The sequence below is a fragment of the Sceloporus occidentalis genome, unplaced genomic scaffold (genome assembly GCF_023333645.1).
Source record: "Sceloporus occidentalis isolate IW3139 unplaced genomic scaffold, rSceOcc1.0.p SCAF_23, whole genome shotgun sequence".
Classification (NCBI taxonomy): Eukaryota; Metazoa; Chordata; class Lepidosauria; order Squamata; family Phrynosomatidae; genus Sceloporus; species Sceloporus occidentalis.
Genome location: NW_028317003.1, coordinates 7,829,490 through 7,853,525, shown reverse-complemented (window position 1 = coordinate 7,853,525; position 24,036 = coordinate 7,829,490). Strand labels below are relative to the sequence as shown.

Below are 24,036 nucleotides of genomic sequence, written 5' to 3'. Positions count from 1 at the left end.
GGATTGACAAGCTCCATCTACCACCGCCACCACCAGCACCACCACCAGCACCACCACCAGTTCTAAGATGCAGCCTTTGCGTCAGTCTAGTCGGCCAAGTAGGCCAAGCTCTCGCTTATCCTTTGGGGAAGCACTGCTTGAAGGATCATCAAGTAAAGGAAAGGCACCAAAAGCAGGCAGTAGTAGTGCGGCTAGGCCCACAAGCTCTATGGTTTTTTACGGAAAGCCTAAAGCACCAGAAGCACGTTCAAAGTTAAAGGGTAGCACAAGTAGTACCAGCCCAGTGACTAAAAAGAAGTGCCTTTTGCCCCAAGCAGCATCTTCCCCATCCACCAGCAGCATGCAAGGTACCAAGCAGAGCCAAATTAGCAGTAAGACTCAGAGGGGTCCCAAACCAAAGCGATCTCATTCCTTTGTAGGGAAAACCACCACCACCCCCACCTCTACCGCCTCTACCACCACTAGTGCTGCGCCTACTGTTCCCACTGGTACCGCCACGCCATGTCCTCCTAGTACCTCTAGCAAGCCACCAAGTCCTTACAAAATTTTTGTAAAGACAGTTAGAGAGAGGGCTACACATAGTGGAACTCCACCTAGCGAGGTAGCAGAGGAGCCTGAGACTGAGAGGCCAAGTGCAGAGTCTATTCTTCCTGCTCGCACTACTACTAGTCACGAGTCTCACGACGATATCAGTCTTAGCTCCAGCCTAGCAGGAATTCCATTCGATCTGGCTAATGAAGAGCTAGACTATGAGCCAGAGGAAGTAGAGGAGATGAGTGGTCAGGAATCAGATTCCTCAGGGAGCAGTGTCCAAATGACTAGTGCACAATTTTCTCCTGAGCCTCCACCTTCTCCGCTACGATCATCACCACCACCACCACCACCAGCAGCAGCAGCAAAACCTAGCAAATCTAAAGCAATTAGCAGTCCCACTATGGCCAGTACTGTTACCACCAGTCCCACCACCACTAGTTCTGCCTCTGTTCATCCACCCCGAGCAGTAGGAGCAGCACCCAAGGCACACTCCAAGGCTATGCGCGCCCCAATTTGGGAGCACTTTGAAAATGTTGAAGAAGGGCGCTATGGAAAGTGCAAACATTGTGGGAAGCTAATAAGCAGAGGGAAAGTGTCTGGCCATTTTACCAGTGCTAGCATGAAGCATCACCTCAGCACTCAACACAACGCTGTGCTATTGGGGAAAGATGCAGAGGGAAAACTTAGTGCAGGCAGCATAGCTGGTGGCCGTGGAAAAACCCCAACAGCTTCTTCTTCTGAGCCAATAGCAGCAGCAGCAACTAGTGCTGGCAGCCAGAGACCAAGGCAGGCTGGAGCACTGCATGTCCAGCCCACCCTGGAACAATTTGTGGCATTCCAATCCAAAAGGTCAATGCCCAAACAGCAGGCCAATAAAGTAACGCAACTGATTGGTCAGTTCATTGCTGTTGGAGGGGCATCCTTCTCTATGATCGAAGGGGAGCCTTTCAAACAATTGATGGCGGCTGTGGCTCCACAATATACAGTTCCGTCACGTTCCACTTTCAGCAGGAACATTGTCCCCTCATTGTATCGGTCCTGTGTTGCAGCAGTGAAAGAGGAGCTTTCCAAGGCTGCTGGTCAGTCTGTTCATTTCACTACAGATTTGTGGAGTGCACCTAGCGGCCAGCATGCCTTTCTTTCTTTGACAGCACACTGGTGGCAGCCCGGTGTGTCTAAGGAAGCTGCTGCAGCAGGCTACCGATCTTTCCTTCTCCATGCAGAAGTGATGGATGAAAAGCACACTTCCCAAAACATTCTGCATGCGATGAGGAAAATGTTTAGCCTTTGGGTGGGAGCAGAGGCGGGCACCAATGTTGAAGTTGGTTTTGTGGTAACTGACGGAGGTGCCAATATGGTGAAAGCGCTGCGAGATGGTCATATTGTTGGTGTGCGCTGTGCAGCCCACATCATCCATCTTGTAGTGAAGGCAGCAATGTCAGAAGGAACTAATGTGGCAGCAGTAGTTCTGTCCCGCTGCAGAAAGATCGCTGGGCACTTTCACCATAGTGTTAAGGCTAGCCAACTTTTGAGGGAAGAGCAAGAGAGGTCAGGTCTTCCCGTACACTGCCTACGTCAGGATGTCAGTACACGGTGGAACTCCACGTTAGACATGCTCGAGAGGATTTTGGAGCAGCAGAGGGCAATCCATAATCTTGCCTCAGAGCACAATATTGGGATTACCTCTCCATTGAATAGGGAGGATTGGACAGTGATCGCCCAGCTAGTGGCAGTCCTTAAACCATTCAGGGATGCCACAGAAAATTTAAGCTCAAACACTGCCAGTCTGGCCCAGGTAATCCCAGTGTTCTCCCATCTAGGCAGCAAGATGGATGTGTTCCTTGGAAACCGTGAGGCTGTTCAAGGTGGCACTCTACATCCTGACATAGCAGCCATAGTCAGGAAGCTGAAGGATCTGCTAAAAGTACACCTTCGCAAACGAATGGAAGAGAGTCCCGAAATGATGCTAGCGTGCCTTTGCGATCCAAGAATTAAGGGAAAGCTAGCTTTGAAATTTAATGTTCTCAGTAGCTACCGGGAGCAATTGGTCAACAAGGTGCGTGACTGGCAGCGTAAAATGGGAATGCTGTCCGAGGAGGGAGAGGTGCAGGAGGAGGAAGAGATGATGTGGTCTGCTACTCCTAGCAGCAGCATCAGCAGCAGTGCCACAAGCAGCACAACACAGCTGAGTGGAGCAGCTGCGTTTTGGGAAGAGGCACTTGGGAGTATAGTTGGACCATCTGACAGAGCTAGCAGCAGAAAGGAGAGTAGTGCTGCTGAAATGGTCAAACTTTACCTCTGTGAAGTTCCTTCTGCGCCTAATGTTGATCCTCTTAGCTACTGGGATGAAAAGAAGAGTGTGTGGCCTGCACTCTCATGGGTTGCGCAGCAGCTACTATCATGTCCGCCAACCACTGTTCAAAGTGAGCGCGTGTTTTCTATGACTGGAAACATACTGAGTCCACAGCGCTCACGCATGGCACCTCATCTGATGGAGCAGATTGCCTTCCTTAAATTCAATCTGCCCAAGTTGGGTTACCCAGCTCTTAGCTTGGAAAGTTAATTTTTTTTATCTGTAATGTTTAAGGTAGTTTCTCCCCCTGGTTGCACATGTTTGCGGTGTGGCAACGTCTGCTACCTCCGCCGGTGTAGCCAATTTACGCTAGGGCCTAGTGTCTGAGTTCTGGAAGTCCGCTCCCAAACGCCATGGACTGACAGACTTTCATGCTTTGCCCTGGGGTGAAACAGGTGAGCGGGTCGTCAATTGCCCACTCATTCACCTTTTTCCTTTTCCAACGGTGCTGCTGGTGGTGGTGCCAGCATCTTTTGCCAGTTCGCTTCCTGGCTGAAATCATGCCTCAAATGTCCCTAATGGAGAGGGTAGTTTCTCCCCCTGGTTGCACTTGCTGCGGTGTGGCAATGCCTGCTACCTCCACCGGTGTAGCCAATTTACGCTAGGGCCTAGTGTCTGAGTTCTGGAAGTCTGCTCCCAAACGCCAAGGACTGACAGTCTTTGGATGCTTTGCCCTGGGGTGAAACAGGTGAGCGGGTCGTCAATTGCCCACTCATTCGCCTTTTCCAATGCTGCTGCTGCTGCTGCTGGTGGTGCCAGCGTCTCTTCTCTGCCAGTTCGCTTTCTGGCTAGTGTCATGCCTTAAATGTCCCTAATGGAAAGGGTAGTTTCTCCCCCCCTGGTTGCACTTGCTGCGGTGTGGCAACGCCTGCTACCTCCGCCAATGTAGCCAGCTTACGCTAGGGCCTAGTGTCTGAGCTCTGGAAGTCTGCTGCCAAACGTCTAGGACTGACAGTGTTTGGATGCTTTGCTCTGGGGTGGAACAGGTGAGCGGGTCGCCAATTGCCCACTCATTCGCCTTACCCAATTCTGCTGCTGCTGCTGCTGGTGGTGGTGCCAGCGTCTCTTCTCTGCCAGTTCGCTTCCTGGCTAGTGTCATGCCTCAAATGTCCCTAATGGTAAGGGCAGTTTCTCCCCCCTGGCTGCCTCTGTCTGCGGTGTGGCAACGCCTGCTACCTCCGCCGGAGTGGCCAGCTTACGCTAGGGCCTTGTGTCTGAGCTCTGGAAGTCCGCTGCCAAACGTCTAGGACTGACAGTGTTTGGGTGCTTTGCCCTGGGGTGAAACAGGTGAGTGGGTCGCCAATTGCCCACTCATTCGCCTTTCCCATTTTTCAATGCTGCTGCTGGTGGTGGTGGTGCCAGCATCTCTTCTCTGCCAGTTCGCTTCCTGGCTAGAGTCATGCCCAAAATGTCCCTAGTGGTAAGGGCAGTTTCTCCCCTCTGGCTGCGTCTGTTTGCGGTGTGGCAACGCCTGCTACCTCCGCCGGAGTGGCCAGCTTACGCTAGGGCCTTGTGTCTGAGCTCTGGAAGTCCGCTGCCAAACGTCTAGGACTGACAGTGTTTGGGTGCTTTGCCCTGGGGTGAAACAGGTGAGTGGGTCGCCAATTGCCCACTCATTCGCCTTTCCCAATTCTGCTGCTGCTGCTGGTGGTGGTGCTAGCGTCTCTTCGATGCCAGTTCGCTTCCTGGCTAGTGTCATGCCTCAAATGTCCCTAATGGTAAGGGCAGTTTCTCCCCCCTGGCTGCTTCTGTTTGCGGTGTGGCAACGCCTGCTACCTCCGCCGGAGTGGCCAGCTTACGCTAGGGCCTTGTGTCTGAGCTCTGGAAGTCCGCTGCCAAACGTCTAGGACTGACAGTGTTTGGATGCTTTGCTCTGGGGTGAAACAGGTGAGTGGGTCGCCAATTGCCCACTCATTCGCCTTTCCCATTTCCTTTTCCATTTCCATTTCATTATTTTCCTTCTGATACACAACCAACCAAACATAACACACACAATAACACAAATAACACAGTGACATAACACATAACACATATAACACAGTGACAAGTGACAACACACATAACACATACACGTACAATGCAAAAATCACAAGGACCTTTCCTCTTGTTATTTGTCCTGGCCTTCATTTCTACACTCACTAGCATTAACGCTATAACTCACACTTCATACTATAACATTTTTCCATCCACATACCTGCCAACAGACCCAACTTTTTCAGGGACAGTCCTGATTTTTTCCAGTCCTGTCCCATCTAATTTAGCTAAACTAAATTAGCTAAACGTTGGTAGTTATAGCTCGGTAGGTAGCACTAGTATAAACATTAAATAAATATAATAAAGTACTAAATAATAAATCTAACTTTAAAATACATTTAAATAAACCCCTAATTTTTTTTTAAAACCCATTAAAATTAAATTATTATTTAGACATAATACATCTTTAACCAAAGCAGTGCACTGCTACTAATCTTAAACATAACCGTACATTAACCCTAAGCTATTTTTTAGTTCTTGTCCAACATTTTTCCATCCGCATACCTGCCAACACACCCAAGATTTTGGTGGACAGTCCTGCTTTTTTCCAGTCCTGTCCAGTAAAAGTTGGGTTGTTGCAAAGTATGCCATTGTAAATAGGTAGCAAATGTTAGGCATGTATTACAAGTGGTCCAAAATCAATTTAAAAATGTAAAATAATCCCTATTCTTTTATTAAACATCTATGGATGTGTGATTGTGTATGATAAACGGAGGCCAAGTTCCTTGGAGCATTTGTCTCTAGGTCATTTTGTGTACAGTACACCTCAGTACGTGTGTGCAACTCTATTGGTCGTTTCGGCAGGGGGCTGGCCTGCCATCAACGAATGAAGTGCGTTCTGCAATTCACTAGTTGATGCCAGACCAGCCCCCTGCCGAAACGACCAATAGAGTTGCACACACGTTCCTTCACGGCAGCTGCTGCTGCTCCGATGTGTTGTTAACCCCGTATTAACCCCTGCAAGGCAACCGGGAAGGAAACGAAGATTAAACGAGCACGAAGAATGTCCGCGAATATTCGCCCGAAGAGAAGACAGGAACGGGCGAATATTCGCGGAATACGAAGGTTTTTTCCCCCCCCGAAGACGAGCACGAAGACGAACACGAAGAGCCCCCTGGTGCCCAAGTCTACTGATTATAAGAGGACCCCGATTATAAGACGAGGGGTATTTTCAGAGCATTTGCTCTGGAAAAACCTTGTCTTATATATACCATATTTGCTCGATTATAACAGCCTGTTACACTAAATTGTGCAAGATGATTGATTGAATGCCTGAACTACTACTTTTCACCAAATTAAAAAAAAAAACAAAAAAACATGTATTGCAACACAACTAAACTGTAAAATATGAGGTGTTACCCAAAACACAAACACAAAATATCTGCCCTGGCAGTTAGATGTAGTTACATCAAGTATTGGATCACAACTGAACATACACTATATGGTCAAAGTATTGGGGCACCTGGCCATTACACCAACATTTGATGACTTTGCATTATATATATATATATATATATATATATATATATATATAATTAATGATTAGTTTGTCCCCCCATTTGCTGCTATAACAGCTTCCACTCTTCTGGGAAGGGTTTCCACAAGATGGGAAGGAGTGTTTCTGTGGGATTTTTTTTGAAAGGTCATCCCAAATGTGTTAAATGGGGTTGAGGTCAGGGCAGCCAGTCAAGTTATTCCACAGCAAACTCATCCAACCATGTTCTTAGTAAGGGACCTAGCCCAACCTCTAAAAAAACAGCCCCATATCATTACCCCTTGTCTACAAAATATTTCAGTTGGCACAATGCAGTCAGGCAGGTAACATTATCCAGGCATCTGCCAATTCCAGATTCCCCTATTAGACTGCCAAACAAAGAAGCGTGATTGATCACTCCACCAAACACATTTCTACTGCTCCAGAGTCCAGTAGCGGCGTGCTTTACACCACTTGATCAAACACTTGCCATTGTACTTGGTGATTGCCACACAGTTTTTGTGCTTATATTAATTATAGTGGAACTTTGGAACTCTTCAGCTGGAGTGTTGGCAAGTTTTACTCCCCATGCACCTTAGCACTTGGCGACCCTGCTCTGTTACTTTACGTGGTCTTTTGCTTCGTGGCTTACAGAAACTGCTGTTCCTAAATCCTTACACCTTCTAATAATACCACTTACAGTTGACCGTAAAATATCTAGAAGAATGAAATTTCACAAACTGAGTTATTGCAAAGCTGATATTGATATACCATATAATATTGCAATCATATCACAGTACCACGCTTCCATTCACAGCTTTTTTTTTTTGCACAAAAGTCTGTAAATGCAGACCTTGGCTAGGTGCTTGATATTACACACCTGTGGCAATGGGTCTGATTGAAACACCTGAATTCAGTAATTAAGAGGTGCCTCCCAATACTTTTGTCCATATAGTGTAGCTTTTACTCTACCATAAATATACTCACTGGCCACTTTACTAGGTACACCTTGCTAGTACTGTGTTGGATCCCTTTTTGCCTTCAGAACTACCTTCATTCTTCGTGGCATACTTTTTACAAGGTGCTGGAAACATTCCTCAGAGATTTTAGTCCATATAGACATGATGGCATCACGCAGTTGCTGCGGATTTGTCGGCTGCACATCCATCATGCAAATCTCCCGTTCCACCACTTCTAAAATGTGCGCTACTGGATTGAGATGTGGTGACTGTGGAGGCCATTGGAGTTCAGAGAACTCATCGTCATGTTCAAGAAACCAGTTTGAGCTGATGTGAGCTTTGTGACTTGGTGCATTATCCTGCTGAAAGTAGCCATTAGAAGATGGGTAAACTGTGGTCATAAAGGGATGGACATTGTCAGCAACAATACTCAGCTAGGCTCAATGATGCTCAAATGGTACTAAGGGGCCCAAAGTGTGCCAAGAAAATGCCCCCCCACACCATTACAGCACCACCACCAGCCTGAACCGTTGATACGAAACAGGATGGATCCATGCTTTCATGTTGTTTACTCCAAAGTCTGACCCTACCATCTGAATGTCACAGCTGGAATCGAGACTCATCAGACCAGGCAATGTTCTTCCAGTCTTCCATTGTCCAATTGTGGTGAGCCTGTGCGAATTGTACCCTTGGTTTCCTGTTCTTAGCTGACAGTATGGCACCCAGTGGTCTTCTGCTGCTGTAGCCCATCTACTTCAAGGTTGGACGTGTTGTGCATTCAGAGAGGGCATTCTGCATACCTTGGTAATAAAGAGTGGTTATTTGAGTTACTGTTGCCTTTCTGTCATCTTGAGCCTGTCTGCCCATTCTCCTCTGACCTCAACAAGGCATTTCCGTCCATACAACTGCCGCTCACTGGATATTTTCTCTTTTTCAGACCATTCTCTGTAAACCCTAGAGATGGTGTGCATGAAAGTCCCAGTAGATCAGCGGTTTCTGAAATACTCAGACTAGCCCGTCTGGCACCAGCAACCATGCCACTTTAAAAAAAGTCACCACTTTCTTCCCCATTCTGATGTTCGGTTTGAACTTCAGCAAGTTGTCTTGACCACGTCTACATGCCTAAATGCATTGAGTTACTGCCATGTGATTGGCTGATTAGCTATTTGTGTTAACAAGCAATTGAACAGGTGTACCTAATAAAGTGGCCAGTGAGTGTATATAGGAGATGCCCAAGAGCATTTGAGCCATAATGAATGTCATAAGCATTATGTTCTAGTCAATTGTGATGGAAAATCAACGCATACATATTTTCTAAGGCAAGAGAATCAGCTATTTATAACAAATGCATTTAATTTAGAAGGGAATCCAATCTCACCATTATAAATGATTAATTACATTTTAACTGTTTTAAACGTATGACTATATATTTTTGAAAACTATACAACCCAGAGTATTTAGCTTGGGGCATATGAGCATGTTTTAATGCTTCTCTTTTCACACCAACATCTTCCAGCTTTTTTTGTACAAAAAACCTCACAATTTGTATTCTGCAACATCTCCCAAGTTCAACTACATCCCACATTCATAGGTCTGCATGGTTCAGGGACACTGCAAGGTCTAAGTTAGAAAACGTACAACTCTGTTTTTTTTTCAGACTTGGAATTTTTTACTGGGTCCAGACAGTACTGTGTTCCCATATCTAATTTTCATCAATGGCAATTATATATTTGAGAAAACTGGACAACTCATCGTAGGGGAATCTGGGCATGTTTTATGCAGCTATTTCCACACCAACATCTTCCAAAGCCGGTGGTTTATTAAAAAAAAAAATTTTCTTGACAAAACTTGTGAACATATATATAAATATGTTTTCTGACTGTATGTTAACATACAAAAAAACTCACAATTTACATTCGGAAAACCCCCCTGGAGTTCGGCAATTCCCCACATGCATACGTTTGTAATGCTTATGGGACATTACTGGGTTTAAACTGGAGCATGCACATTTCTGATTTCAAGATTGAAATTTTTATCAGAGACTTTTTAGCCACATTTTTGGGGGGGATGGGGGCAGGGCCGGACTGGGACTGAAAAGCAGCTCTGGAAACATTTGGAGACCATCCCTATATGCCACTCTGCCTCCAGAAATGCCTTTTAACCCCTTATATGCCACTATGCCTCCAGAAATGCCTTATACCACTATATGCCAGGGGCATATCATGGGACATAGTGGCATATAGGGGGTTAAAAGGCATTTCTAGAGGCAGAGTGGCATAAAGGGGGTTAAAAGGCATTTCTGGAAGCAGGGTGGCATAAAAGGGGTTAAACGGCATATCATGGGGCACTACTGTATATTTTTAGGTGGTTGTTTGTGCCTTAAACAGTTAAACTGTTGATCATTACACACCAATAGCAGCACTACACTGGAATGTTCCTCACGTATATTATTTTAAGTTATTATGTCCTTCTCCATTTGTGTTTATTATTAACTAAATGTTACAGACTTTTTACAGCAGAGCAATGTCACAACACAATCTGTCCCTGTGTGGGAAGACTGTTTAGATCCCTATTAAATATGTGGGCAGTAAAATGTCTCACAGCATGGTACATTTAACATAAGGGTATGTCTATGTAAATAACTGAAGAAGCACAACACTGGGAAACCTCTATGTTGTTCAGCACTTAAAATCATGGTCTTTTAAGCAAGCACATTGATCTTACCAAGAGTAAAGAATGGTTCCCACAATTGACGTAAGTTTACTGTTTTCTTGTTTCTGTTTAGCAAGACCAAAATCAGCTAAAAAAAAATAAACAAAAACAAAACACAAAAGTAAATGTTAATATGTTAATAATCCAGAAAAAATATCCATTTATTACCAAAGGAAGACAAACTAATTTATATACTCAGGTCAGCTGTACATTGGGTTTCTACTCTATTTGCACTTTTTGGAGTGCCATCTGTGGGTCTCCTACACCTCCAACTGTTAAGATGTCACGTACTTTAATAAGAATTTCCCTCACTAAGAGGACAACACATTTCAGTCCCAGCCACAGTTTTCTGGGGCACTAATGTACGCTCTGATAGAATGCTATAATTAATCTCGCGATTAGTCAGTATAGTTCTATTTTGATAAGCAGAGAACATAAGAATAACAAAAATCAAATATCATGCAACAACCTTTTTATATCAAACATAAGAAAAAATGTTGAAAAATATTCCCACCACCATAATTGGAAAAGTCTATGTAAGACATACTACTTAAGGTTCTTAATGAAATAGAATTAATATATTTATTAGATATACATTAAGGTTGGTGCAAGATGGTGCAAAATGGTTGGATAAACCGACACAAATTCTTATTGGAACAATGTAAAATCTGTTTTCTCTTGCAGATGTAGTACAAAATATGACATTGTAGGTTAAACAGAATAAGCATAGTTTAAATAAAGTGGCATATTGGCATCTTATCCACCTATATGATTTTATTATCCATAATGAATGAAAACTGCAGGGGTGATTCATGAAGGTGTTGACCGCAGAAAAAAAGGCAATTTAGAAATTATTTTGCAACATTTTCTGGAACGTGACAGTTATGCCAGAAAGTAAGTCTGTGATCGTAAAGGTCCATTATCACACTAAACACAGTAGCACCTCATACATAACCATTTGCTATAGAGGCTATATAAGACTGGTGATTCCGTTTATGCATATCAATATGCTCCAAGCATGATTATAAGCATTGTGCCTATCACAAGCTTGCAGTATCTTTATAATTCACTCCCCACAACTCTTAGAAGCAACTCCGCATCATATGCCAGCAAATTCTGAATTGTAATATTAAAATTACAGAGGAGCTTCGATCGACAGTTAAAGAGATGCACCTTGATTTCTATTGGATTAGACACTTCTACTAGCAGGGCTCCTGCTGTCTCCTGTTCGAACATGATTAATAATCAATCCTGTGTATGATTAAAATTAGTTGAGCCTGACATCCTGGAGCAATATTTACAATTATGGATACATCACAAATATACTACATGATGACCTTATAACGGATTCCTATCACGTTTTCACTTCAAGATATCTCTCAATGATTTAACAAGTGACACATTACCAATAGACAACTAGTCTACTGAATATTACCTAGGAATCTGCCGGCGCTTTATAAATAAATGTAATGTAGGAAACTTTTCTTGTTTCTTTAGTTTCTTTATTTATCACACTTTAAACTCAGATACCTCAGACTGAGGCTTATACAATGTTTGCTGACGCTTTGCTGTATTGCCTGATTACCTTTAAGTCATCAGAAATAATGACTCCTATGTCACCCTCTGAACATTAACTACAACATTCTGCCTCCTGTCACTCAACCATTGCCTTATCTATTTAACTATTTTAACAAATGCCTTACTGAAATCCTGAAAGGCTATATCTACTTGCCCCTCCGTTAGTTTTATATTTGTGCTCATCTTCCTCATTCTGAGTATACTCATAACTCCTAAACACCACTTCTTCTCCTTCAATAATTGTGTGACATCTGTGGAGTATCAAATTGGTTTTCTTTTATTCTTACTAACAAGTTTAATGCAATGTTCAACTGCCTTTACCAAAACATCTCTTAAATATTTCCACTGGACCCCAACACACACCTGCTGAACACAATCCCTGTAAAGAATTTAGGATGTCTCTCCTCCTGGCTGACCCAGCTGTTTATTTTTTTCCAGTCTACATCAGGAGATTAAAGTTCCCGTAAATATAACCTCGCCTTTCATTGTCATTTTAGCTATTTCTCCAACTAGCAGATGACCAAGCTCTTCTGTATGTCCAGAGGATTTATATATCACACTTATGCCAACTACTTTGTTACCCAAACTGTCTATATGCTCTCCTCTCTACCTTTTTATCCAAATAACCTTTAAGCTATTTCTTGCATAAAACACAACCCTTCCCTTAATCTTTCTGTATAACATGTATCCTGGTATATCATCCCAATCATTGTAGGAATTGTAGTGGTTCTCCGTAACCGCCACTCAATCCACATTCTCACGGGCTACCAATGCTATAAGTTTGGGGATCTTTTTCCCTAAACTCAGGACATTTGTGCACATCACTCTAAATATATTGTTTTTCAACCGATGTGTCACAGAGATATCTTGTCTAAAATCATACATGTTACCCTGTAGCATCCCATTACACCCTCTAGTAGTTTCAATGCCTATTAATAAAACCACTGAACTAAGCACTTCTGTTCATTTGTGAGAATGATGCAAGCCATATACAGTTCACTCGTATTACTCCAAACAGGACTAGTGTGGGGAATACACCCAAACCCCTATTGTTGACACCACTTTATTAGACGAAAATTAAAATCTCTAATTTGCTGTATTTTACCATCCAGTACATAGGTGAAACCTCAGAATGAGTGGATGCAATCAGCTGCAGATCATTACAAAATTTACGAAAAACACACACCACCCTGGCCTCCTTACAAATTATTTTCCTTTAAATGAACTATTACATCCAACTCCCCATCTTGTCTTGATTCCAAAACAATTGTTAAGATAAGTAATTATGTGAAAGCATAGTCGCTGTTTTGCTAGGAACAGAAGAAGACAGAGCAAAAGAAGGTGGGAATGAGACCTGTAGATGCAAGACGATTTCTGAGAGTACGTGATGACAGAATGGGAAAACAAAATAGTGGGGGAGCAATGTAAATATAGTGTGGAGATTCTGGTGGTTGGAGAGCTAGAAAATAATTCTTGTTATAATACAGCTATGTCTAACATATATGTAATAAAAGATTTCTACCTATCTGTTTCCCATTGGAACCATGTCTTAATCTTCCTTAAAGCTGTAATAGTTCCCCTAGGGTATGTTTAACTTGATTAAGATTTTCACGTGAACTGAATTTACATGCATACACAATAATCTATTTGGTTAACTAAATGAGTAACGCAGTACGTCACCGCATTGTTTTCAAACGGTAGAGCTCAGTAACTGCATTAATGGCTTTTTAACCCCTTAAGGACAGCGGGTTGTCCTTAAACCCATTAAGCACAATGCATTGTGAGCCCATACATGTAGAGGCTTTGTCGTGAATGGGTTAACGCAAAACACCACTTACTTTCAAAGTACCATACACTGTTCAATATAATTGATTGATAACCTGTGTCACTACCCGGAGGTAATTTTTCTGGCATTTTACCCTGATAGCCTTTAGCCAATATTACTGGCGTTATACTGAGATTAGCCCTTTAGACTAAAATCTTTGGTTGTAATACATACCATGGATTGTTGCAGGGGTCAGGGAATCTAAATGATACAGAACCTGTGGCAGGCGACACTGTTGTTTACAGTAGCATGGAGATCATGTCAATTTTGCTCCCTCGTTTTGAAAAGAAGGCAATTTCCAGTATGTTTTGCAATGAGCATAAACAAAAGTCAGTGTCAGATTTTAAGTAAGGCTGGAATATATTTTTTCCAATATATTTATTCATATGAATATATTTATTCATACAAGACAATTGTATGTCGGTTTTTCTAGAGCTACAGCTGAAAAGGTAGTCAAGGTGAAAATCCTTTATTCTCTGGCTCAGGGTTGCTTGGTGCTCTCAAGTACAAAAAAAAATTAAAATAAAAAAAAAGGTTTTTTGATATGTAAGAATTATAATGCCATCCACTGTCCCCATGGTACTTTATTACTTTAGTAAATGTATAAAATAAGGGTTTTGTTACATGGAGTAAAATTAGCAGCAACATTTACAGACACGTTAAAATATTTATAGGAACCATTCAGCAAATTCAGTAAAATAAATTAAGAACTAATCATACCAGTCATCAGTCAGGGAATTGTACCATAATATAAAGCCTGAATTCTTTTGCCAAATGTAATTGACATATCATGGCAGATATTTTTAACATCCTCTATGGCTTAACTGGAGACAAAACCGAAGACACATTTATCACATTCAAGACCCAATGGATTTTTTGTTCAAATTACATTCCGTCTTACCAAAAACACAAAGAAAAAAAAAAACTTTGAAGTTTAAGAAGAAAATGTCAAGGCCAAAGAAGAAAACAGTGAAGTGTATTGGAATAAGAAATAAAGATAAATGAATAGATACAATAGTTACCAAGAACACAATGAGAAAGGCCAGCTGCACTGCCAGAGAAAGAACATTATCAAAAGATTAGTATTACTGGGTGGCACAACAGATATAAAAATAATATTAAACCTGAAACTATCTATATACAGTATATTGAGTGAGTAATAAAGTACCTGTAAAATAATTTGGACCAAACTTAAAAATCTGAAGCAATCACCATGGAAACCAGCGGAAAATCCCTGGTGATTATATCAAATGTAATACAAATGTTTATAAATTTATGAATGCCTTCCATTATTGTAAATCATTTTGAGGTTTTGATATACGCATTTTTGATCAACCTGCTCTGCCATGGGCTAAACGATCTTGTGTAGAGATGGAAAATGATTATTTGTGTCACAGGACACGTCTGAAACAGGACACATCCCACTAGGTTGATTTGGAACCCAATGGCAAGGAGCGAGCAAACAAATGCAAAAAATCTAATAAGAGAAGAGAAGAGGCTGTGGTCAGACAATCCGGGTCGGAGTAGACAGCACAATATCAGGGGTCCAGAGAGTAAGCCAAAAGACAATAAACTAGGAATCAACACAGGGGATCCTGCAGGATCACTGGAACCAGAAGAACTGCTGGACTACTGAAAGCTGGGCTTCAGAATAGTCTGGGACTGAGCTGCCAGCATTATGGGGATTTATAGCCCCAGCTGCTTGGGACTACCCCTTTTGTTGGGGAAATGAAGGTGGGGCTTCCCAATTCATTACTGGCAGTTATGGTTAATGGGGTCTTTAGGGTTAATTGAATGCTGAGGACTGGGGGTTAATTTATTTAATTTAATAAAGTTAACTTAAGGTGCAGTTAGAGGTAAAGGTGGGCAAACTAAGAGGAATCTAAATCCTGGGGGCAGTGAAGATTAATCCTGTATTTATTTATAAAATTATTGTGTCAGTGAGATTCTCTGAGCGATTCTCTGAAAGATTCGAATCTCTGGACGATTCTCTGCCTTCAGTGACATCACCAGAGTAGGCAGCCAGGAGGATTCATAGGCTCTAATGAAAGGGGCGGGGCCCATCGTCAGTGTGACTGCAGGGGTGGACTGGGAAACAGTAACTCCTGTGAGTCACACTGAGTGATCCGAAGAATCAGACCATGCATCGGATCATTTCAATATGAAATTCACTTTACTGATCCGAACTTCCAATCACTACTACCTAATACACATGGAAAAATTGCTGGTGGTGGAAGGGTAGGAGAGGAGGGAGGCAAAGAACATTGGATAGTGCTGATGTATGCTCCATTACAGTTACTGGGAAAATGCATAAATAAAGAATAAAAAAAAGTTGTATGCATGAGGATGACATATTTACCATGAGACCTGTGATTTTGGTAAAGCTGCAGAGGGGTTCTTAGTTCAGTATATTTTAGAAACAGTTAAGTTGTTAATAGCCAGTAAGAGGTCCTGGGGTCATTCGTACCGTGGTATTTTTTTGTAATTTGTGACGGTAGTTCTGGTTATTACATTATCAGGGATTGTTCTGAACTCAATGTACAAACCTTATATATCTGTATTGCTCTTATCTGTTAACAATATAAATAATAATAATAATAAAAAATATATACTCACTATTACTAAACAGTTTATGTTGGATTACAGAAAATTTGACACTGCACCTCACAAGTTGAAATGTTAAATATATAATTCTTAATCTTAAAATCTAATTTTTAAATTGAAAGAAAATCTAAAACAGCTGTGGTACCTCTTCTGTAATTGCACCTTCCTTTAAATAATAATAAGAGCTTTTTTCCCTGCATTTTGTAGCCTGCTAAACTAGCTAATGGATAAAGCAACCATGTATGTTCATCTATGCTAGATCCTGTATGTGCCAGAGAGGTTAAACGATGGGAGAACAGTGACAGAATTTCTGTCTCATCTTTTTCAACATAATGAGACGTTAGAAACCTAGTACAACCACTACAAGTTATGATCCCCTTGTGGAATTTACCCCAGAAAGGAAGGATTTTTCCCCCTTCTACCCAAAATTGGAATCAACCTACAAGGGCTTTTTGTCTGCTTTCATCTGGATCAATGCAGAGTGTTCTTTTGCAAAGGCTTAGATCTTTTTTTTTTATTATTTTAGTATATAATCATGAAATATACATACATACACACACACATATATAACTAAAATGTGCTGTATCCATGTTTACCATGTTACAGTAACACAAGGCAAAAGCAACCATCTAATAAAGTAATATCTGTAATATCATATATATATGCTGTAAAATACGGTAATTATATTCAGAATCTGATGCTTAAATGTCCAAGGACACTCTCTTTAAAAATTATTTATTCATAAAAATTCCATACTGCAAGCGTCACAGAGGTAGCACAGGTGTTCCGGTATAAGAAGAGCAACAGTGCCATGCAGTGGTAAGGTAACAGAATGACGCCCAATCTATACTCATCCGCTTTATTTTATATTTTTGTAGCCGGTTTCAACTATATGTCGTTGGAGATACCTTGTGCTTTATTCATAACACAGGAGCTTATTCAAAAGCTGGAGCCCTACCCAGATTACTACTGAGACTTCCCACTGGTAGACTGCAGACGTAATTTTATCTCGTATTCCAATAATCTGTCAACGAAACATCTATCCCTAATCTGAGTTACAAGGCACAGATAATACATTGTGTCCACTGAAACAGCACATTCCAACCATAGGTGATAACAATATTGGTTATATATGGTTTGCCTTACTCTGTTAGATTCCACTACACATCTTCTATTTCCCCAAAAGAAAAGATGGATTCATTCTCAAGGACATTCCCTTTTTACCCTTTTAAGGTAAAAGTGAACGTTTGCCACCAAAGTAGTTTAGTACAGTGAGGGCGTTTAAATATAAATGGGATAGACATGGTTATCCTGAATACAAGACAAGTCAGGCAGCCTATAAGGGCCAAATAGTCTTTATCTGCTGTCAAGTTCTTTGTTTCTACTTGTTAATTATGGTTTTATTCAGTTTCTTCTACTGTAGATGTGTCACAGTGAAGTTTGCATCAAGGGGCTAACACATAGTATGATTAGGTAAATAGGAGTACAAACCCCTAACCTTCTGGGAAGGGGGTAGAAAGTACTGTCATCTCATCAGATAATCAAAGGCCCACCTTACCCGCATAATGACGCTCAGCTGTTCCTGCAGTTTATCATGGGAAAGCTATGCAACAGTAGGGCAACGGTCTTCTCTATGGGTTCAGTTTTTGGAGAACTATAAGAGGTTGAACGGGAGTTCCATAACAACAGCACACTTGCAATGACACCATGTGCATTATTACTAAATTAGAATTTGACAAAAAGGAAGACTGGACAGTATCGTTGAGTAAGTTGAAATAATGTTCCAGTGTAAAACACACACTTACTGACTGTCACTTTATCTCTCTCGCCCAGCATTATATTGTTAGGTGATAAGTCTCTGTGGACAATCCTTTTTTCCTTGTGCAAATACCTCAGAGCCAAACATAGCTGAAATAAGACAGAGACATTTTATTAAAGAGAAGTTATTTTATTTGAAAGAGATAAAACAACTAAGTAAATCTTTAGTAAATCTTTAGTGATGAAGTTGGATGTAGCCATTGCCATTGCCATGCAAAGTTTGAGGAGTTGGGATGTAGCATACATTCTGCAGTGATGAAGTCAATGCAGAATGTTATTTACCAATCAAAAGAGATGGAAAGTTTTATTTTTACATTTAGCGTTTTCCCCTTTTATTATACATACTTTGTCCAAGTGAAGCAGTTCTGATTATGTACTCTACTTACTGGTCTCATAACCTAAATAACATTACCAATATCACTACCATGATGATAAAAAAGGCTGACTGGGTTTCAGCTTTGATAGATAAGGAGTCACAAGGGGAGCAACAGCTCTTTGTCACCAAAGCTAGCGAGGTAGGCCAGGGACATGCAAGCAGCTCTCCAGCCATTCTGAGCCAGATCTCCAGCCTTACTAAAGGATTCCTATCATTGTTCTTTTGTGTTTTACCCTGGTGCCTGAACCCGTGATACTATAAAACATCACACATAGCATCACACATTGTATATAAAAGTAGTATAAGTGTGGTACATAGATTCGTTGTAAATGTGAATAAAGTGATCAGGGCTTCGAAAGGTTGTAGTAAGAGACCCATAGATCAAAGGAAAAAAAACGAAGTTTTGTTTGGTTGTTTCTGTTGTGATTCAAAACATGAAAGTAGAGATCTATATAAAAAACATTTGCTACGGGTTTACCAATAGCATCTCTTACTCATTGTTCACCTGTATGAATATGTTCCAGATCCGTTCTTCAGTAAAGTGTTGTTTCTTCTCCTTTAGGGACTTAAAGTGTTCACCAAGAGATGCTCCTTCAATGAGTTCCATGACAACATAGAGTTTATCATCTGAAGAAACCAAAATAGCACATACGGTATTTTTTTTACTTGCCAGAATAGAAACTTTCCCCCTAAAATAAGAAATCCAATTGGATCTTAGCAGCTTCTTTCTAGGCGGTAGATATCCAACACAGGATATGCAAATTATTTAAAAATCATAAAATAATGGGGTGCACCTGATTATTAAATGGCACTGGTTATATTGAAACATAAAATTTTAAGGGAGATAACTATTTGGTCATTAAGTCTAAAACAGCTGACATAATATTTATAAATGGAACTGTGTGCTCTTAGATATAAATCTATCATAATTCTATCTATAATGGCACACAAAACTAACATGTATTTATACATAGGATGGATCACATTTTATGGTGTGATTGTACACATATTTGTTAAACAGATTGACTGTGTGACACACTCAAAAACATGTAATTCCAAATTTTCAATACTTTTTTCTACTTTTAGTACCTGCAACACTTTTATAAATCATCCCATTTTTTGTAAGGGTTATCAAAACAGCAGGCATGGTTTCCAAGAACTAAATGCTAAAGATTTTGCTTGTCATTTATAACTGCTGAGCTTTGAGAAATATTAAACTTCATTATGACAACTATAATTGAGTGGAAAAAAACAATACTATTCCCAGTATTAAAAGTAGATAACAAAATTTAAGAACTGAAAGTCGTTTTCATAAGCAAAATCAGAAAGTATTGCAAAACATGCACTTTTTTTGTGATACACTTAAATTTGAGCTAAGATTTTTTTAAGAGCATACGTACTTTCTAAAAAGGTTCTATAATATCGCACAATATTTGGGTGGCAAAGCTGAAAGAGAAAATGTCAAATAAAATTTTTAAAAAATGGATTTGTAATACAATTTCCACGACAAAAATGTTTCTGAAATGCTGCAAATTATCTTTGTCCTTGTGATTAAGTCTGAGCAGATAAAATAAATACATATAGGACTTGCGTTGGTTCAGTGAGCAGTCTAAAATCCAGAGTTTTCAGAAAAAAGTAGGTGGCATGTAAATTGTGTGCTCACCAGTAAGCAATTCAACTACCAGGGCTACAACATCAGAGAAGCCACATATACATTTAGAGAGTGTATCTCATAAGCACAGCACAGTAAATAAATATTTATTTGCACTTTAATCCATATGATAGCTGTGTGGTCCCTTTAAGATTTCATGTGGTCAATTTTTCAAATGCATGGTGGAATCTCCACAAATACATTTGCCCCTCCCCCTCTTAGCTAATTGCCCTGCAGGAGATGCATTCGGCCAAATTCAGTAATCCCCTCCGTCAGATCCAGCCCTGACTCTGCTAAACATTGCATGCAGGGGTCTGTTTAGACCTCAGTGCTCATGGGTAAAGTCCTCCCATTGATTTCAATGAGAGCACTTTCCTGCCACCGATTGACTGCTTAAGACATTTCTGAGTCAGGGGCACTTAACGGTGCCTTTATTTGCTAAATACCCACTTCCCAAGGAAAAGAACATAGAATTCTGTTAAAATTGATACACTTGTAACAATCTAATTTGCTATGTAGTTATGCATCAAAACTATTAATTAAAAGGACACACAAGTCATCACATGATAGCAATGTGGCCCCTTTCAATTTTCTCTATATTGCAATTGCATGGGAGATTCTGCGGAATCATCCCATGAACATTTGCCCCAACCCCACCAGCTATCTGCAGTGCAAGAAATCTCCATGCATGTGATACATTTACTTCCAGTCAGCCCCATTGGTGGCTCCGTGAACACTTTCGGTGGTGGTCCATTCAGACCCCTGTGCACATTCACGGAATAATAGGAATCCTTTGAAATGTTGGACCACAGAGGAGGAGAGCAGCACTGGCAGCAAGACTGACGCCAGTCAGCATCTAAAGGGCGCGCATTGACTGTTATTTCCAACCTCTTGACATCATCCAAATCATTATTGGCTTGGTAAATACAAGGACATACTTACTTGTTCCCTTATTATAGCCAGCTCAGACACTATACTTTCTGCATTAATCTCACGATCTTTTTTGTCTTTTCCAAAAGCTGGATTGTGTAAATTAATCTCTTTCATTGCAAAGAGATTTTGTCCGCTGCGTTTTCTGACCTATACAGGAGATTTTTAAAAAGCAAGAGAAAGTTAAGGAAAAAATAAAAAATAATGATTTTGCTTAATAAGCAGAACAAAATCACACTTTTCTTAGAATATTAGTAATAACCTTTTTAAACTTAAGAGCATGACAATGTACCATGTTACCGCAGACTAGTGTCTATTTTTCATCGACAACTGCATTAATCAGTAGTACTTTTTGGATTTCAATAGGATGTAAGAGGGATAGAATAAGAATTAAAAAAAAAGCCTTGGCACTTTATGGCCAACATCTGATAAATGAGGTATGTATTTACCGCAGGATGGCAATAAAGGTACATAGAAGGTGCCATTGGGTACTGATTCACCAGGCATTTACCCATTTTGCATGATGTCCAGTCTGGGCTGGGGCATAATATGTAGACCACTAAGAAAGAATCCCCCCAAATGCATTTGCTCCTTTTCCCACCACTAACTAAATTGATGCAGTAGGGCGGATGCATCTCCCTGCACTTGATATACTTTGACTTCAGTGGCTCGGTTGAACGCTGTGTGCAAGGGTCTGTTTAGACCCCTGTGCACAAGTGTAAATTCTTGACGGGAAACATACTCCCTTTGGTTTCAATTAATGTACTGTACGGTTTAAGCTGCAAGACATTTTAGATCATGGAGGAAAAAAGTTTGCAGAAATTTTTATTTTTTACTTTATAATTGGGTTGTATTCGGGGTGTAGCCACACAACAGACACAACATAAACATCAAGGTACGCTTTCATCCTAAGGAAAGAAATAGCGAGTAGAAGAAAAGGAAGGTGGACCAAGAATGTAAGTAGGGCTCAAAGTCTTGGAAGTAAATGTAAAATAATACAATTTAAATGTGTGCTTGCTTTGCATGGGAACTGTGTTTAGTGACATTTCATATCTCTCAGATAAACATAACACATGACACAAAACACAAATAAATATATAAATATATACAAGGGAAGCTCACCTTGTATACACTTCCAAAAGCGCCACTCCCAAGGTGATCTAAAATAGCATAGTTTCCAATAAATTTTGTAGGCGATTTATTCTGATTGATACCTTCAATACTATCAGCAACTTGTTTCAGTTCATCTTCCTTAACAAAAGAAGACAAAAAAAAAATCAAACTAACTTGATGAGAGATAATGTTTGGTACGTTGATTCGTTGAAGTCCCCATGCTGGAGTGTCTCTAACAAATTTTTGGAGGACAATTCTCAATCAGCATATCACACATACCGTATACATAAAGAAATTCCACATGAAATACATTCCCAAACATACTTCTCAAACATTCCTTCCCAAACATACTTTATGGCCTTCATGGGGCCTCCTCAAAGATGCACCATTGATATCATATCACAATGAGCAATGGGTCCATGTCGAAACGATTCTTTTTGTCAAGAAAATATCCCTATAGTTTTAAAAAATAAACCAAAAATCATTTTGCCATATTAAGACACCTACTGGCAGTGAATTCAGTTTGGATACCAGCTCTTCATAGGCCTTGATATCTCGAATGTAGTGTCCAATATCGATAAAAATCTCAAATAAATCTGGTGGAAATAACCTAAAAAAACAATTAAAGAGCAGTTAAGAAAATAATTTTGTTGCATCATAAATTAGAGTTTATACGTTTTTGGCTACCCCAGCTTGAACACAGGCACTAAGAATGCATTAAATTGGTAACTTTGTTTTAGGCATGGATACTAAATGTTTCTGGCCAAGTTGTGCTCTCAGGGCCTAAAGGTCATCACCAATGACACCTATACATTTACAGATCTATTGGACATCGGGTAAACTGTATTTTAAAGCTTATCCTGCCTTATTCCAGTACATAATAGTATCTATCCTTTCCTTAATGCATAGTGGTACATTAACTATTAGGAAGACATGCTACTCTTATTCAGTTGGCAATGGTCTAAGATACGCTATAGAAACACCTGGAGGACCAACAGCCGCATAAAAGAAGGACAAAACTCTCTTGCTACTAGGTCCTAAGATTAGATGATGAACTGCTTTAGGTATAAGCAAAACAAGGCAATATGGGGTATATCCATGCACACATACATACACATACAGAAAAAAAGCCTAATATCACTGCCATAAACTTTTTTTTTTCTTTTAATGAGAACACATGATGACAAGGTTTAGCTTTACCTTTTAAAAAGATCTCGGTTTCTTTCCATGCTAAAAAGAAATCGCAAAGCTCTGAAAGCGTAACACTGGGGGATCAAAACAAAAACAGACATGTTAAACATTTATGCCATGTAGCGCCCAGTTGGATCATCCACAGTCAGTGGGAGCCAACATTTCTTTCCCTTCCTCTATGATCTTTTGCCATCTGGCATCTATTACTGGGAATGTGTTACCATCTGGAGTCATTCGTTGACCCTCCCCTTGCAAGTGATATTCTTGTGCAGTGTATTCTTATAACGACTACAAATCTAATTATATAAATGCTAGTATTTTTATATTGTGGTGTAAAGTACAATTGGTGTGTATCAGGTTCTTATATTTTGCTACAAGCCAACAAATCCCTAGCCCATGAAGCTTGCAACCACATTACAATACCGAATGCGTATTTCTTTCCAGTTTTGCAATTCAATGGCATACTACAATTCAAATGGCAAAAAAAAATCAAGAAGATTCTCACCTGTAGAGATGTAGCTTTGCTTTTAACGCAGACGTTTTGTTTGTTTGGTAAAATCAACATTCCGATGATGTAAACACCATTTTCCTGCAAGGATGCAATGAAAAGAATTTTACAGTCAAATAAGTATCACAAATACAAAAAAAAGGTAATGCCCGGCAGAACGATACTGAATTTTTTATTATCATTATTATGAATACAGATACGCAGAGTACAGTGAGTTGAAAGCATATAAATATGTACTTCATATGCTGCTCTCAACCCTGTGTCATTCCTAGTATGTTGTTATTATAGTCTATTAATCTGTTTTGTTATGTGTTACATGATAAGGTAATACTGTGTAAAACACGGCAATATGATTGGCATACGACACAGCAAAGTA

The 24,036-nt window shown here is 40.3% G+C and overlaps 1 protein-coding gene across 1 annotated transcript in view; it reads right to left on the bottom strand.

The window, feature by feature from the left end:
* The window catches only part of LOC149300762 (serine/threonine-protein kinase Nek10-like), a 77,168-nt gene that overhangs the window by 30,247 nt on the left and 22,885 nt on the right, over positions 1 to 24,036 (bottom strand). The window contains exons 14-22 of the mRNA XM_089484791.1: positions 23,658 to 23,741; positions 23,162 to 23,226; positions 22,469 to 22,571; positions 21,971 to 22,099; positions 20,861 to 20,998; positions 19,668 to 19,713; positions 18,773 to 18,894; positions 17,879 to 17,981; positions 10,079 to 10,154 (exon numbers count right to left, since the gene is read on the bottom strand). Of these exons, the coding sequence (XP_089340917.1) occupies positions 10,079 to 10,154; positions 17,879 to 17,981; positions 18,773 to 18,894; positions 19,668 to 19,713; positions 20,861 to 20,998; positions 21,971 to 22,099; positions 22,469 to 22,571; positions 23,162 to 23,226; positions 23,658 to 23,741 (866 nt within the window). The remainder of the gene's footprint in view (positions 1 to 10,078; positions 10,155 to 17,878; positions 17,982 to 18,772; positions 18,895 to 19,667; positions 19,714 to 20,860; positions 20,999 to 21,970; positions 22,100 to 22,468; positions 22,572 to 23,161; positions 23,227 to 23,657; positions 23,742 to 24,036) is intronic.